This window comes from Numida meleagris, chromosome 4 (assembly GCF_002078875.1).
Source record: "Numida meleagris isolate 19003 breed g44 Domestic line chromosome 4, NumMel1.0, whole genome shotgun sequence".
Taxonomy (NCBI): domain Eukaryota; kingdom Metazoa; phylum Chordata; class Aves; order Galliformes; family Numididae; genus Numida; species Numida meleagris.
In genome coordinates, this window is record NC_034412.1 from 12954844 (window position 1) to 12971527 (window position 16684).

General features: G+C 47.2%; 1 protein-coding gene across 2 annotated transcripts in view; it reads left to right on the forward strand.

Annotated features, from left to right (window-relative positions):
- Positions 10803-16684, forward strand: part of U2SURP (U2 snRNP associated SURP domain containing) — a 42755-nt gene continuing 36873 nt past the window's right edge. Inside the window, exon 1 of one of the 2 annotated variants that reach the window (XM_021395848.1) lies at positions 10803-10941. In XM_021395848.1, the coding sequence (XP_021251523.1) occupies positions 10897-10941 (45 nt within the window). In that variant the 5' untranslated portion in view covers positions 10803-10896. The remainder of the gene's footprint in view (positions 10942-16684) is intronic. The other variant, XM_021395847.1, reaches the window with a different exon arrangement.

The window sequence follows — 16684 nt, forward strand, 5'->3', positions numbered from 1 at the left end:
AGCCACCGGGCACGGGGCTCTGCCCTGAGCAGCCCTCGGTGCGCAGAGCGGGCGGCGGGCACGGCACCGCCTTCCTTACCCGCGCGGCTGCCGGGGTGGCACCGCCGAGCGCGGCGCGTCGGCTGCGGCGGTGCCGGTGACAAAGGCGGGGCGGAAGGCACCACAAAGAGGAGGGTGACCCCGGCGGGTCGCGCCGTGCCCCGGCGGGCAGCACGGAGCCGGCGGCGCCCCCGGACGGGGGACATCGGCGAATGAGGTTTCTGCCGCGTGCCCTACACCGCGGTCGGCCGAGGCCGGGTTTCTTCGGTGACGTTCTGTCATGCGGTGAACGCAGAAGTTGTTTTAGGTTGATCGCTCGCGGCCCGGGCTGCGAAGGGTGTATGTCACACTGACACACCGGGCCCCCACCTTCTCCCTGCTGTGCGAGAGGCACAGTGATGGGCTGCCGGGGCTGCGCGGTGCTGAGCCTTACACAAATCCCACACTTAGCAGCCGTGAGGTTATGCAAGCAGCACGGTTACATAATGAGAATGTAAAAATCGAGGGAAAGCACCGGCAGCGTGTTGCTGTGCGTTAACAAGTTTGGGGTGAAGGGAAGATAGCAGAGAAAGTGAAGTGACCTCCAGGCTCAGGTGGCAGCTGGAGCGTGGGGCTGTTCTCTGCTGCTTCCACGTGCTTCCTTTCTGTTTGCTTTCAGCGCGTTTGTATGGTCTTAAACGTCTTGTGCATTTTCATGTCTTTATTGCACTGTAATATTCAGATATATACGTAAGCTCGTGTAGTATGATCTCAGTGCGGTATAATTAGGACACCGTACCCTAAGATTTTTATTAAAATCTTCTGTTCGTTAGTGAGTTGTGACAACATGTAAGATTCTGTGAACACAAAGGTGACCAGAAATATGTTTTTAAAAATTGGCACGAAAGAAGCAGTAAAAATGTTTTGCTGGAAGTGATGTTCAGTGCATTTTTCATTACAGGAAAACATTGATTTTACGGAACTGTCCAAAGTAGGGCACGCTGATGGCACTGCTTGTAATCTTTACAAAAATAAAGTCCTGCTAGGAAAATAAACACAGCTGAAACAGTACAGGCAAGTTAATGAGAAGAGTAAAATATTAAACTAAGGGGCTTATTTTTTAGATAACAGGCTTAATGTGTTCTGATGTCCACAGACGTTAGAGGGTGGGAGGTGGGCGCCTGGCAGCCTGCAGGGACATACCCACCCAACAGTCCCTGGAGTGAGCAGGGAAATCTGTGGGCTCTGCAATGTGTGGTTTAGGAAGAGGAAAGACTCTTTGGGGTTAAACTGCTCAGCCTCTGGCAGAAGTCCATCTTCTGAGGGGCTGCTCTGTGCTGGAGAGACCCCCAGGAGCAGACAGGCTGGATGCTGCCCATGGGCTGCGTCACCGTGGTTGTCCCCTCTGGTGAGGCGGTGGGCAGCCAGATGTCCCTGCCCTGCTCCCACCCCACTGTGTGGTTCCTAAGTGATGCTTTCATCTCTGGTGGTGAATGCCACCGCGGGCCATAGGCATCAGGCCAAAGTGAGCATGGTCTTCAGCCTCCCTCCTCAAGGTTAGGTACAGAGAGGTGGCTGCAAGCCACGTGGTTCAGACCTGTGCTGAAGAGCCTGCTGGAAAAGCACCAGCAGCTGTTGTAACAGATGGTCTAAACAACAGCAACATCCGCTGCTGATGGAAGTGCTGGGTTGCAGCAGCAGCAGGGTTCATTTGGCACTTCTGTCTTTCCTGCATCCTCAGACTCTCACAGGCAGGAGGCATTTAGTCCTCTTGCCTTGGAGAATACTGCCTATCTCTTGACTTCCTGCGAGAAACACCCGCTGGGTCCGTGGCTTTGTGGGAAGCAGCCCTGGTGGGGAGCAGCACATGGAATTTGCTAGTGGTTCCAGAGTCCCTGTGGCACCTGACTGTCTGGGCACTGGTGAAGATAAGCATTTCTGTCACTGCAGTGAAGATAAATGTCTGGAAATGTCTCCCTATTGTTCTTGTCTTCCGGTAGTATTTTAAAATGCCCTAAGATAATATTCTGACGGATGGAAGCTTTCGGTTTTCCAGTGCTGGGGTCAGACAGGAAGATTCTGCACAGTCCCTGTGCTTCATGGGAAGAGGTAAAAGGATGCTGTGAGCTCAGCCAGTCCTGCCCTGCCGCGTATCCCTAGGCTGTGTCCCTGTGCAGCCTGCACTGTAGGCTAAATGCGAAGAGATTGGAGAGCAGCCATTGCCCCGTGCTCCTTGCAAAACCCTGTCTGGAGCTGGGGATCTCTTGAGGTTTCTGAACATACCACACTCTTCTGGAAGAAGTACAGGCTCATGGTTGCTATCTATTTCTGTTTGCTCTGCTCCTGTGGGTTTACCTGTTAATGTGTTATATATAAATACAAGCAGTACTACAGATAAATTGCAAGTTCCTTTTCTCTGCCTCTGTTCAGGTAATGTCACACACGTAGGATTTGGGTCTCCTTGTCTGGACAGAAAGTGCCATGGAGATCCCAGAGCTTCTAAGGATCACTGTTCATGTCATTTCCAAGTGACTGCAACATAGCTGTAGGAGCTACAGTAATGAAATTAATCACCACCAATCTGATTCCTTTTTTTTTTTTTTTTTCCCAGGGCTGCTGTCTCACAGGAGAGAATGATCTCCAAGGACAGACTGAGCTTTCATAAAGATGGCCGTATACACCTTTCATAGAGTTAGTTATTCTGTTTCCAAGCCAGCTGGAGTAGTGTACTGGGAACCTTATAATTTAAAGCACTTACGACCTTAAAATAGCTTCTTATTTGTGTGTAGTCCATCAAGGTTTGTATTACTTGACTATTATGTGGTAGGGAAGAGAAAGTCAGGGCATTTGGAGGTCACAGAGAGGAGTCCACATGCTGTAGTGTGTGAAGAAGCCTCAGTGCATTGCTCTAAACTAGAGGGTTTATATTTAGAAGGGCATGATCAGCATATACCAGAGTTTCTTCTAGCATGTGTAGAATGTTCTGCAGGCTTTGTCTCGAAATAACCTTTGAGAAGACTCTTAAAACTCTGATGAAGGCATTGTATAATGAGGTAAATAATGGAAGGTAATCAGTGCTGGCATGAAGACTCAGAGAAAAAGTTTTCCCAATTTTTAAATGTGGATTTTTTTCTATATTATGCTTTCATTTTATTCGTAGTTGAAGTCCTTTCACAATGTACATTTTGTCTAAAATATCACAAGCCCTGTAAAACATTCTGAACTACTTCAGTCATCCCCAATGAAATTATGCCTTTCAGATGGAAAAAAAGCTAATTTCATCTTTTGCACTCTACTATGAAGTAGATGCAACATGCTTGGGAGGAGGTCCTACTTAACCCTCCTGTTATCCACTGCCTTTCTGAGTGAGTAAAGAACTTAAATCTACAACTAGAGAGGAAGTCTGCATGCTAGCAACCACTGTGGTAGTTGGAAGATCTGCAGTGCTTTTGCAGATACACCTTCAGCCTCATCAAACTCAGCCCACTCAGAGTGGCAAACATTAATCAGAAGGAATCTCTTTTATGGTAATCCTTTGCCATAAAATGCTCTCTTTCACTTCTTTTGCCTTCTCTATATTTCTACCTTCAAGACAGATTTTACTAATCCCTTTCTCAGTAAGACTTTTTCTCTGAGTAGAAACATTTAACCTGTGTGCTCTGGATTTTTACCCTTCTTCACTAACATCTCTCCAGTACATCTGACTCTGTTCTGACCTCCATCGTGGAACCCCCCTGACCAGGACTGAGGGCAGAGTTTGGCTGTATTTATTTAAAAGGGTAGGTCTTAAGGAAAGAGAGGCTCTAGGCTCATCTCACTTTGTCTAACGTAGCTTGCAGTTTCTCTGGCGGAACGTACAGAGTCACACAAGCATTTTCCTCCATGTGATTTTTTACCCTTTCTCAACTGTGTATCAATCTCTTGAAAATAATGTCTCGATGGGCAACTTTGTACTGTAGCAAATGTGATCTTTTGTAATAATTGAGTAGGCATAGTGCTTTGATTTCATACTGAAGAGATTAACTTGCCCTTAGCCATCTACCCCACCAGCATGTTCTGACTGGATAAACAAGAATCCTTGCATCATTTTCTCCTTCTTGAGTAACTAATTAGGGCCAATTATACTTTATAAACATAATTCCTTAATAGATAAGCAAAGTGGAAGTGATGTTTGTATTTTAAAGCCTCAGCTATAGTTTGAGGTTAGAAAAGATAGGTATGGTAAAGGAAATAGGAATGACTGGTACAATCATGGTTGTATATCAGTTTTTATTTGAGCCATTCTTTCACCAGGTGTTTCTAATATTCTGCTCTCTTTAGCTTCAAGTTGAGTATTTTCAGGTTTGTTCTTTTTATGCTTTAAAATTCAGCAACGGAACTTATCTGAAATAACATGGAAAAAGCCCTAAACACTGGATAAACTGGAAGGATGAATCCAAATACATTTTAAGAAAATTTATCTGGATGCCTTTTTAAGTTCTTGTTTTTGAAAGATTGGGGGTAGATTTTGTGATTTTCTGGACAGTGACAAATCTGAATGTTAAGTATTGCAGTGAAGTTAGTTTCACTGTGAAGAAGAATAGCATATTGGGTGTATGCACACTTAATGTATGTTTTCCATGATCAGAATCCACCACTGTCGTAGCTACCGGCTGCCTACATCAAGAGCAAGGTAAGCTTGTCCTTTATGAGTGATTGCAGGTCTGAGCCCTCACTTGCAAAATGCATGGCCAAGTAAAACTTGTTTGTTTGCATGTACACAGCTAACACAAACACCAAGTGAGGGAGTTTTCCAGAGCACAAACTGATATCACTGTTGGTAAACTGAAAGAAGGGATTCTTGGTATGGAGAAAGGAAAGGCTGCTGTTGAACTCAGCTTGAATTTCCATGGTTTTAAACAGCTGATAAATTTTCACATCTGGACTCCAGCCACATAGGTTAATTCTCTCTGACAAGAAGTTACAGGAGAACTTCTGGAATTAAGCCTTACTGAAGAACACGCTGCAAATTACTGGCCTTTCTCTGCTAAATAGTGGAAGTCTGATGTTGCCCCTGTGATCAGTTTGAGGAGTCCCAGAGAGAGAAGAAACTCTCAAAACAATAAAGCACATCTCCCAGGAGAGCAGTGGGATCTGGGAAGGGAAAACATCTGCGAAGCAGCAGGACTAGAGCGGGACATGGAGCTGAGAGAAGGCAGTGCAGGACAGCTGAGAGATGAAGCAACATAGAGGAGACTTTAGCCAGGTGACAGAGAGGAGACACAGCAGGATCATCAAGTCCCAGCTTCTGGGAATCTAGGTTCCAAATTGCTCTCACTCAGCCACCTCCTATTGCTTTTTTTTTTTTTTTTTTTTTTTTTTGCTACTCTGGGGATCCCAGCTAAACCATCTCAATTCAGCCTGGTGGCTCCTAGCAGCCCAGGCTGCAGCTTCTCTGGCTGTGGGCACTGATGCATCTCCTTTCTACTTTGCTCTCCTCCCATGCTGCACACGCAGCTTCCAACAGCAAGTGAGTATGCAGGGGAGGATGCTTCTGCCTATTCTGGGAACCCTTACCTAGTGGTTTTCAGTCTCAGAGGTGGGAGGAAGTAGAAGGAAGAATAAGGAAAAAGAAGCTGGGAGACTGCTGCCTAAGTGATGGGAAAACAGCACACAGTGGCAGTGGCTTTAGGGATCTGTGAGCCACTACTAAGAGTACAAAAACACAGGGTTACAAACCTGTCCTCCCTGTAGCTACACTTCTGTCCTACTCCTGATCTGCACTCCCTGTGCCCTCAGGTGTGCCTTCATTGCTACAGGGCAAGGAACATCCACGGCACATAAAATCCTTCCTGTCCCCTTCCCTCACACCCACCTTTGCAAAAGGATTGGAGCAGCAGAGCTGTGATCTGTCCTGAGGTGAGAGGAATGGGCAGAAACGGAGAGAGAGCTCCTCTGGAGGTGGGGATAAAACACTCAGAAAGACAAGGGCAGTGCAGCGCAGCAAGTGATCTACAGAGTGTAGTTTAGTGATCATTATTTAAGATAATTCATGATTTTCCCTAACATTGCCTAATTATATCTGTCATTATAAAAACAGTTAATAACTCCCACGTTTCCATACAACCAGACCTACTTCACTATAATGAAAAATGTATGGTATTTCCTTCTTACTAGGATCGTCTACCCTTTCCAGCATGAATTCTCCATGGAGTTATGCATCTCACTGCATTCTTCCCATCCCATTCAGCCCAGGGCATAATGCCACTCACTAACTGTACATGACTGCTGCCGTAATATTGTGATGTGTTATAAATAGCACAGATTCAGTATAGTTCATTCTGAAAAAGTATCTTTAGAGATGACCTTTGAAACACTATGCATTTCTTGTTTTTTCCTTTCACAGCATGCTGTGGATCATGATGCTCTTAATTTGGTGCAGTTTATTAATTACAAAGGAGCACAGAAGCTGAGCAGTAAGCAGAGGATTTATACAATGAGGTGGATAATTAAAAAGGATTAATGAGGTGGATTAAATAAAGGGATTGAGGCCAAATGAAGCACAAATTTTCTAAACATGAGTGGCCCCAAACTCCGAGCATCTAAGGGCACATTCCTTTTTCCAGTTTGGTGTTTGCTTTTACCCAGAATTGTCAGTCTTTCTTTCAAACCACGTTTATCAGCATGTTCCCAGGAGGGCTGAGCAGATTTTGTCTCTCCTCCTGTGGCCCTAAGTGCTCCCTCTGTCCAGTACAAGTTCCCATCTGGTTTGCTTTCAACTCAGAGCTGCACCTGTTTCCACTACCACATTAAAGAAAAAACCCAAAGGATGTAATGGATGACACTAATCCTGTGCTTCCTCAATCTGCTGAAGTGGTTCTTAATAACCTCTTCCTCTTTAAGAAAGATGGAGGAAAAGGACTTTGCTGGGATTCTGAAACAACAGAAGCAACAACAGAAGCCTGCCTAATCCACCCTAAAGCTTCTTGGCTAACAGCATTCCTTCCTCCGGAAAGGCTTCTCTATGGGCAAGCTTGGAGCACAACAAAGCCTATAAGGACTGATGCAATTGCCCCCAAATTCTGCTGTCAGCAGCTGGGTTTTCCTTCTCCTTCCTCCTCCCAAACCAGTAGTGATTCCACTTCAGATCCGAGCAGAGCTCAGGGCAGGCTCAGCAGGTGGTGGAGGTGGCTGCAGAAATGGAAAGGGATCCACCAGGGTGGGAGGTGGGAGGGAGCTGGTACAGCACTGTGGGAGCGGCAGGTAAACACTCATTGTGATATTTAAATCAAGTTCCCTTCTGAAGGGAGCTCATTAAACATCTGATATCTCTTGATCCTTACTCCCAATCCATTACCAGATCATTTTTGCATAGTTATTTTGCAAATGGTAGAGGGAGACGTGCATATTTCTGCCATATGACCCCCATCTGTTTGCCTTATGGTTTTCTCAGTTGCAGTAGCACTATCTGGCCAAGCACTTACTTAGCTGGAATAGTAAAGCAATTAGTATCCAGATAGTTATTTGTGCTGATTTGCTTTTTTTGGTGTGACTCGGGAAGCAGAAATCACAATATATCATAATTGTAATATCACTACCCATTCTGAGCTGGGGTAATATCACTACCCATCTGCAGAGCATACAGGATTCCCTGCACGTGGTTTCGGGTTATTTCCCCTTGCCAGTTACTAGTGGAAGCAGCACTTCGGAGCTGGGCCCACGCTGCCCGATCTGCTGCCCCTCCCAGCAGCAGTATTGCCCCATTTATAATTGCTCAGTGTAGGCAGCAGGTAGCACGCAACGGAGTGAGCCCGCCCCTTGAGCAACGCCACCCAGGCCGGCTGAGCACCACCAGCCGCTACAGCCCCGCCTGACCCCGCGCTGCTGCGGCGATTAACGGGAGGGCGGGCGGCAGCTCTGCGCTGCGGCCCCGCATGGCCCTCTGCTGGAGCCCGGGCGCTGCGCTGCGGCCTGGGGGCGGCTCTTGTCCCGGGCACTGCCGCCGTGCACCGCTCGCAGGAGGGCTGCAAGTGCTTCTACTTCTGTCTGCTCTTCTGACCGAACATACTGATAGAGAGAATTTTCAATTTTCTTGAGTGAGATGTTTCTCCTTTTCCGTAGTGGCTGATATTTTTCATGATGCAATGACATTGGTTCCACTACTAAAAGTACTCCTTTTATTGTGATCTGTTTGACAGCGAGTCTCAAGACCTGTGCTGTGGCAATAGCCTTTTTAGCTGTGACACTGCATCTCAGATTTGTATCTCTCCCTGTCCCCCACCAGCTTGGGCTGCCCAGGGCCCCATCCAACTTGGCCTTGAGCACCTCCAGGGATGGGGCACCCACAGCTCGCTGGGCAGCAGTGCCAGGGCCTCACCGCCCTCTGAGTAAAGAATTTCCTCCTAATACCTCATCTGCTGGTTTTTATCCTCCACTGTCAGATGTGGTTATTAGTGTAGGCTCTGCTCTCTTCTGTGGCTCACGTGACAGTAGGCGTTGGGAGTTGGTGGCTTTAAAGCTTTCATTCATTCCTGTGCCTTTTCCTTAAGTATTACCTCAACCCCGGCATCTTTTGCTGTACAATAAAAACTCATAAGAACATGGGAACACAAGATTCATGTAAGATGTAATGTGACCTCTGGTCACAATGTCCACTTAGCAGTGTTCAATAATAAAAATGTTGCCATGGTGGTGTGGTAACAGACCAAGAATAGGGGATCCACTCTGCCATCCTGTTTGCGCCTCTGCCTGCAGAGAGCAGGTTGGTTGTGGGTAGGTGAGTTGCCATCTCTGAAGGTCTTGTGGAAAAATGCCTGGTGATGGGAAAAGACTGTGTACAATCTGTCTTTGTCTCTCCTCCCAGGGGCTCAGGCAGTGTGGGCCAGTATTTTTTATATTAATAGAGACCCCTCCCATTATGTGTGACCGTGTGTCCTTCACAGCAGCTGTAAGAAATGCTGGTGCCTCCCGAAAATGCAGTGGTTAGCACAGGGCCCTGCAGCGCTGTGCATAGGGACAGGAGGGTGTCAGGTGGGTGCTGGCTGTGACTGACTGCCTCTCTGAGGCTGGTTGCTAAGCAGGTTGGGGTTGCCTAGCGACTTCATTTGGGTTTTTCTCTGCTAATGTGAAAGCAGGAGCCCCAGATGGGACACAGACAGTGTTGGAAATATCCAAATAATTTATCAGGATGGTATCTCTGATAAAAGCAATTTTTGTTTGCAATTGCAATGGCAGGTGTCCTGCAAGCAGGCACGCCTGCAGAAAGCAGTGTTACATCTTTTATGCCCTATTACCCGATGCTGATCTTTTCCTCCCCTGGTTTCTCATTGGCTGAGTACTTCAGGTTCACAGTCTTCCTGATGCTCAACTAAACATACTGGTTGAACACAAATGGTTGCTAGTTAAGCATGTATATTGCTAATTAATTAACTTCTAACACTTTCTTACTCAGTACTCGGTCATTATTTCAGGACACCTGTTCACCCTTGGATAGAGATAAGTGTGGAAGGAGGATAGATGGGGGGCATCCTGATGCCTGCTTCTTGTATCCCGACCTACCCGCAGAGTGAGGCAATTTGGCCTTGTGTGGAGGCCCTGGCTTCCTGGATGTTTGACAAGTCTGCTGTTCTTTTGCTGAGGGTCTCTTATCCAAACAGAACAGCCTTACAGCATGCTTTCCAGTCCATAATACTATTCCCATACTATTCACAACTATTACAGTTTTACAAGTGAGAATTAATCACATAATTCAACAACTATATTTCTAAAATATGTTACTGAAATATATGGTATTTCTACTTTTTCAAACTAGCTGTTTCTAAGGGCAAGTTACAAAATATGTTGTGCTCTACTTCTTTAGATCAATTCCCCTTTTTCGATATCTAACGCAGAAACAACATTCAATTCCTACAGACAGCACTTAAGCCAAAGAGCTGCAGGCGGGGTGGGATGCAGCCATGTCCATGCAGCCTGGGCTGCTCCTGGCTCTCCACTGAGGGGGTGGCACGGGGACAAGCTCAGCTCATAGCCTTCACCCAGGATGCTCTTCGCCTGGTTGGCATGGCAAGGCCCAGGAAGCAATGGGTTCCCCGCTGTGGGGTGCTGCTGTGTGTGGAGCAGCTGAAGGATGCAGCTGGGCCCATCCCACCCGGTTCCTGCTGCTGCCGGTGCTGCCCTGCAAGGGGCTGGCAGAAGGAAGGCCGATGGCACTGCAGCGACTGTGCTGTGCCCTCACTCAGGTTCTGACACAGCTCCTGCAGCGCTTCTGCTGTTTGTAGAATACCCACACACGGCCTGTCGGGGTCTCCTGTACCAGGTGTGGGGTGCTTCTCACCGGCACCTCTGGGTAACTGCCCCATGCCACTACATAAACTTGGACTGCAATGAAAACAGAGTGGGGTTTTCGACAGGACTGACGCTGGCGCTGTGTGACAGCTGCTGTACCTCCAGGCAGATAGCATTTGCCACAGGCCCGCCCTGGGAGAGGCCTTTGCTCACACTGGCTGTAGTCAACAGGACGAGAAGAAATTTGTTTTTCCAGAGTTTAACTCCTTCAGACCAGGACCGTGCCCTGTGTCTGCAGCGAGGCTCCACCTCGGCACGCGGCACCCGGGGCCGACAGCGGCGCGGTGACTCAGCGCTTCCCGGGCAGGAGCGGCGGGACGGGACGCAGCGCCCACCCCGCGGGCACGCGCATGGCGGGGGCGGGCGAGGGCGCGCACGGCCGGGGCCGCTCCGGAAGAGCGCCGCTAGTTGCGCGCGCCCGACGCCCAGCGGAGTCCGCCCCATCGGTGCCTCGGCGCTCGGCTGCCCCCCCTGGGTGGGCGGGGCCCTTCCGCTGCCATCCGCGGTTCGGCGCTCGCTTCCTCGCCGCCGGGGCTGAGCGAAGGGAGAGGCAAGATGGCGGACAAGGCGCCCGGCGGCTCGCAGAAAGGCAGTGGGAAGGTGAGGCCGTTCCGCGGGGCGGCCCGAGGCCCGGCAGTCCGCACCGCCGCCGGGGGTATAGCCGCGGCCTGCCGGCGGGGCGGCCGAGCCCGGGAGCAGCGGGGCGGCCAGGCGTGGGCAGCGCGGCCTGCCGCGTCCCCGCGTCTCTGCCGCGGCCCCGCTCCTGCGCGGCGGGACGGCGGGCCCGGCTGGGGGGGAGGCGAGAAGCGGGCGGCGCGGTGCGGCCGGGGTCCGAGCCCTCGCGGGGTGTCCGCACGGCGCCGGGCCGCGGGCTTCTAACGGGCCGGCGGTCCCCGCTCCCCGGTTGCGGGAGACGGGGGCGGGAGCGCGGGGCCCGGAGCGCTGCGGTGTTCCCCGCGCCTTTCGCTGCGCGCTCTCTGTTTGCTGTAACGGTCGCGGTGGGTTTGAGGGCCACGAACCCCAGCGGTCCTGCCTTGCGGACAGCGAGTCCGAAGCCCCGAGCTGGGCGTTCCTCATGGTTCCTCCCGCCCGCGGCACGGGGCGGTCCGGGTTGCGGGGCAGGCAGCCCGCGGGCTGGGGCTGTAGCCGCCGGCAGCTTCCCTCAGCCGGGCTGATCTTAGATCAGAAGGATGTAACTCGTGCTCTTGACCGCTCTTCTTTTTCTTTTTTTTTTTTTTTTTTTTTCTTTCTTTCTTTCTTCCTTCCTCCCCTTTAATGTGAGCGTGCAAACTAGTCAAGGGAGAATCTGCCTTTTGGCACAGGAGTTTCCAGTTCTGTAGAAATAAGTGTTCTTTTACCCATTTTTTGTTATTCAGCTAAAACAGGATTTTTTAATTATTTTGATTTTTTTTTCCTGCTTGAAAACCAGCTGGAATTTCATTATGAGAGCATTTCCATTAGAGGGAGAGTTTTATTTTTGTTTTCCTTTCATGACCTATTCCAAATATTGTCAGAAAGTGTTTCTTGGATCTTGCCTTTGGCTTGGAACTGCCAGCAGGATCTAGATAGAGATCTTTAGCAGCAAAGGAGGCCTTAATTTATGGAGAGAGGCTTCCAGGGAACTGGGGGCTGTGGGATTTCAAGTATAGTTAGACCTTCAATTATAGTTCATTGATTACTGTAACCAACAGCATGGTACCCAAAGCAGCTCAGATGCGATCCCTTTCTTTTTACAGTTATGCAATCCTTTTTTTTTCGTTTTATCAGTGTATTGTTTCTATACTGATACTCTCTTTCAAGTTTATAATAAAAATTAATTTATAAAAACCGCTTTCTGTCCTAGGCCCTCAGTTCTGCAGTGGTACGTGCAGACACTTCTTCCCATTGAAGTCAGTGGGGGACTGTAATGTTGAACAAACGTGCATTAATTTCTCTAGGCCTGGAGTTCTCAGTAGGGCCTGTGCCTTGCCATCTCCCTGCAGTTCCACCTCGCTTTTCAGTTTCCCATTACTTTAGAGGCACATGCTATGTAGATCTTGTTTCATCAATATTATTGTACGTAGCTAAGAAAATAATGATACATGGATTGATGAGAACGTTTTGATTGCTTTCTACAAGTAATTATTTATGAAGCATTTTGATTTTTTAAAAAAATTCATTTACTTATGGAGCAAAATCAGAGTTCTAGGTGCCATTTCTTTTGATGCGTTATGTTTGCAAGTTATAAGGTAATGTTTCATAGACTCCTTAGGATGTGTTTCACTGGCAATTTCAAGATGTTCCCTTGCTGGCTTCCACCGCGCCTTCTGGGAGGAGCACCATGGTGTATTTTCTGTGCTCTGTAAGTCCGGTGACCTGGCAGTTGGAAGCTCTGCGACTTGCAGTTCCTCCTATTTACAACATGTGATGTTTGTTCTCCCGTGTTTCTGTACAAGCACTGATTTGCAATACATAGCCACTTTTGGAGTATATCATCAAGTTTATTTCAGTCCAGTATTGCCTATTTGATTCACTGTTTGAAAGCCATCCATTGAGATGGTCAGGGTTAAGAGCATCCATTGCCTGTGTTGCCATGGTGGTAGCTGCTTTTTATAACCTAAATAAATATATAATATTTATATGAATTTATTATTATATAAATTTGAGAATCTCTTATATGAATTGTGTTGTAAGAGCACCATCTCTCCATCTGTCATGTTAAGGTTAGGATAACAAGGTGTGCCTAAGATTTCTAGAAATCTAACTTGCAACAAAGGACAAAATGAAGGAAGAGAAAATTGAGATTGCCAAAAACTACACGTGAGCTCGGTGTAGGATGTAATTGTAAAATGGCAGATTCTGATTCTGTTCAGTTGTGTCAATGTAATGAAATATTACCTGCTTGAATGACTGCCAGTTTCTTACTATGTCTTCTAAGAGCAGCAACTGTATTTATTACATGTCTGCTGTTCTTGCATGTGTTCTGGGTACCACTTGGATACCGCATGGTGAAGGAGGTTTTTATCCACTGGAATCAAGCTGTAGGTTTCCCATTTTTCATTACAAAATGTTTTAAGAACATTAGCTAATCTTAAATGCATTTCTTAAGCTTTTGTGTAATGTTATGCTTTAATAAAACATTGAAGAACCAAGGTTCTGTGCTTGTGGCTGGACGGCCTTCATTGGTAAGTTGAAGTATATGAAGAGCAGCAATGGAAAATCTGTACAAGTGTGAGTTCCAGTTAGGTGTAGCATTCTGCAGGATGGTGTTACCTGTGGTCTTTAGCTTCTCCTGCATTGTTATTCAGCCTGTGAACAGGAGCAGGAGAGGTGTGAATGCATTCCTGTGTTGATGGTTATGTAGCTGGAGGTTCCTTTTCATTTCCTCTCTAGCAGTAGAAAATTGAATATTGGCTGCTCCTCTCTGTTTAAAGTTCAGAAAAACATGACTGTTCTCATACCAAGTGAAGCTAAACTGGAAAGTTTTTAGAACTAGCAGACACTAATTCCTTTTGCTAAACTAATATGTTGGTCCTTAAGCTAATAGATTGATCTCTACTGCTAAGCCCACCTTTATCAATTCTAATGGAAGAGCATCCCTTGCAATTTTCTGTTGGCTTTTGTGTTTGTGAGTGATGCCTGTTTAAACAGCGAATAATCTTAGTATGTTCTGTTCTAGTAAATGTGAAGAGTAAATAGATTAGCTATAAAATGTAATTCATGAGCATTTGCATTTATTTGTTTCCTAGATTGTTTGATAGAGAAAGGAAGAATAGAAGAGACAAGTTGGTTTGGGAAACCTCCCTGCCCTTGTTGGGTGTTAACCTCTGAATTTAAGATGTGATTCTGTTGCATTTCCTTGGTGGTAGTGCTGACACCAGCTGTTCCCAGCCTTAGCAGTTCTTTCCTTCCCAAACATTGTCCTCTCTCTAGGTGGTTTGGCATAATTTTTTGGGGGTAGAATTGAGGGGGCAGCCTGATACAAATAGGAAATTGGTTTGGCTGACCCTCCCCAACCATCTCGTTCCTAGGTGATCAGCTAGATTGGGAGAAGTGATCTAGTTCATGTTGGTGGTGATCAGTCGCCCAGTGTGGGAGCAGAATGAAAGGAAGGTGTTGAAACAGAGCAGGAGTAAGACGTAACACCAGAGTTGCGTGTAAACGCTTTACCCTTGGGCTGTGAGTTTTACAGGAGCAGAACTTTGATTTATGTTCAAGTTCGCAGCCATTACAGTTCTAAAGATAGCACCCAGTGTCTGATGGCTGTGGGATTGTCTGCTGCGTTTTATGGGCAGCTTTTGTTGCTCTATGATGTTCTACAAAATGGCACCAATATTAGCTTAAATGCTTATGTAGTATAGCGTATTTTAAACATCTGTGAAGTAATGTGATCATGCTGGTTTTACCCAGAGGTTGTTAAATCTGGGGAAAGTGTGCAGTGCTGGATTTGTGGGCACTTAGCTTGCGGACAGGAAAGATCTGGAAGAACAGTCATTTCTTTTGTGTTTTCTTTGGAAGCTGCCGTGAAGCCGGAATAAGAGTTAAGTGTCAGAATCTGAGAGATGAGTCTCAGTGTTGGCTTCTTGGTAGGAATTCGTGGCGAAATTCACTTGAATGGTCCTTTTAATATACATATTTCTGCCTTTTGAAGGTTGAGTGAAGTTGTGTAGATTCAGGAATAGATCTCTGAGTGACCTGACCTCCAGGGCTGCCCGTTCTCTGGAATGGCACTGAAGCAGCCTGCGTTTCTGCTTCCATTACGATGGCAAAAGTCTTTGAGGGACTCGTGCAGTGAAAGAAATGGAGACTGATCCAACTGGAGAAGAATCTGCTTGTGTTTTTGTTGTTGTGATGCTTTTAAAGAAAAACAGTTTCATGGGGGGTGTTGGTGGCAGTGAACTGGGAGTAAGGACTTGTGTAAGCTGCTTATGCTGGCAGCGCTACAGAAAGGGAGACCCAGCGCAGCCTGTCTGTCAGCGTGTTGAGCGTGGAGGAGCTGTCCTCATCTCTCAGATCAGCAGCTGCCGGGGAGGGCTGCGGGATGGTTCGTCCCGCAGTTGAGTTGTGCTGCTTCACCTGATTAGAAAAGGGAAAAAAAGGAATCTTGTAGGTGTAAACATGAGTAGGGAATATGTGAACTGCTCGTTTCTGAGAACGTTAGCAGGGCTTGGCTATTCTGTTGAATCAACTCAGCTGATGTCACTCCTGAAGGAAAGCATTGCCCCTCGCATTGAGGGAGTGCAGCTGGATGCAGAGTGCAGTGCTGCAAGAATTAAATTAGACTTCTTTAATTGCTGTTATTTAGAGACTGGCAGATAGTGACACACAATTCTGTCAGGAATTACTTCAGTTCTGTGCTTCTGTGTGAGTACAGTTGCTTGGATGGTCAAAAGCGTTACCAAAGGCATGAGCTAAATTTATAGATCTTAAAAATAAGAACACCATCAGGAGAACAGTGTGGCTCTGCTTGTTTCCAGGAGCAAGCTAAAGCTGCTTCTGGGAGTTGTTGGGGCGCTCCTTGGCAGAAGCTCAGCTGCTCGGCCAGCACAGAGGCGGTGCTGCGGTTCTGGGCCCTGTTGCGGGCTGGGAGCCACCGTGCCTCGGGGTGGGTGCCCCTGGGCCTGCTGGTCACTTGGCCTGCATCAAAGGCCTTCCAGAGCTGTCCTGCTGGGCTGCGGGAGGAACTGAGGTAGTGCCAGGAGAATTCTGTGCGTCCCTCCTCGGGATGTCATCTGTTGTCTTAAACATCATTGTGCTGGGCTTTGGTGCTGTGTATCACAGTGTGTGCTGCCTTGCTTGTTGTCCTCCATGGAAGTACACCAGCACCTGGCCTTGTTGGGCAGTGTTGCTTTCCAAAACTTCTCTCAGTGAAATAAAGAGAATTGAGAAATACAACTTTCATTCTTCTGATGCTGTAAAACCCCAACCAACCTCTGCCGCACTGTGTCATGCCTTGACTTCTGGTCAAGAAGGCTGAAGATGAGCACAGTGTACTAGTTCTGGTAGAAACTGTAAATATCTGGTAATAAATGCTGATGTTTTGTAACTTACGAATAGGCCTTGGCTAAGGAAAATCTTTTATTTTGGTTTTAAATTTCAGTTTACATACGAGCTGTGTATGAAGCAGTTCTGTATTAACAGTAGAAGTTACGTTAGTGAGGTGTTCTGGAATTTGGTCCTTACATAACTTCAGAACTTGCTCAGTTGTGTTTGCTGGAGTTTCAGATCTGCTTTAAAAAGGCCAAACACCACCTCCACACAGATTTTATATACACTAGCCTAGAATTGATTTAAAAATAAAGAGGAGTGAGTTTAAATACAGAACAGCAACAAAAAGAAAGTAGACGTCTTGTGAAGTGTATAT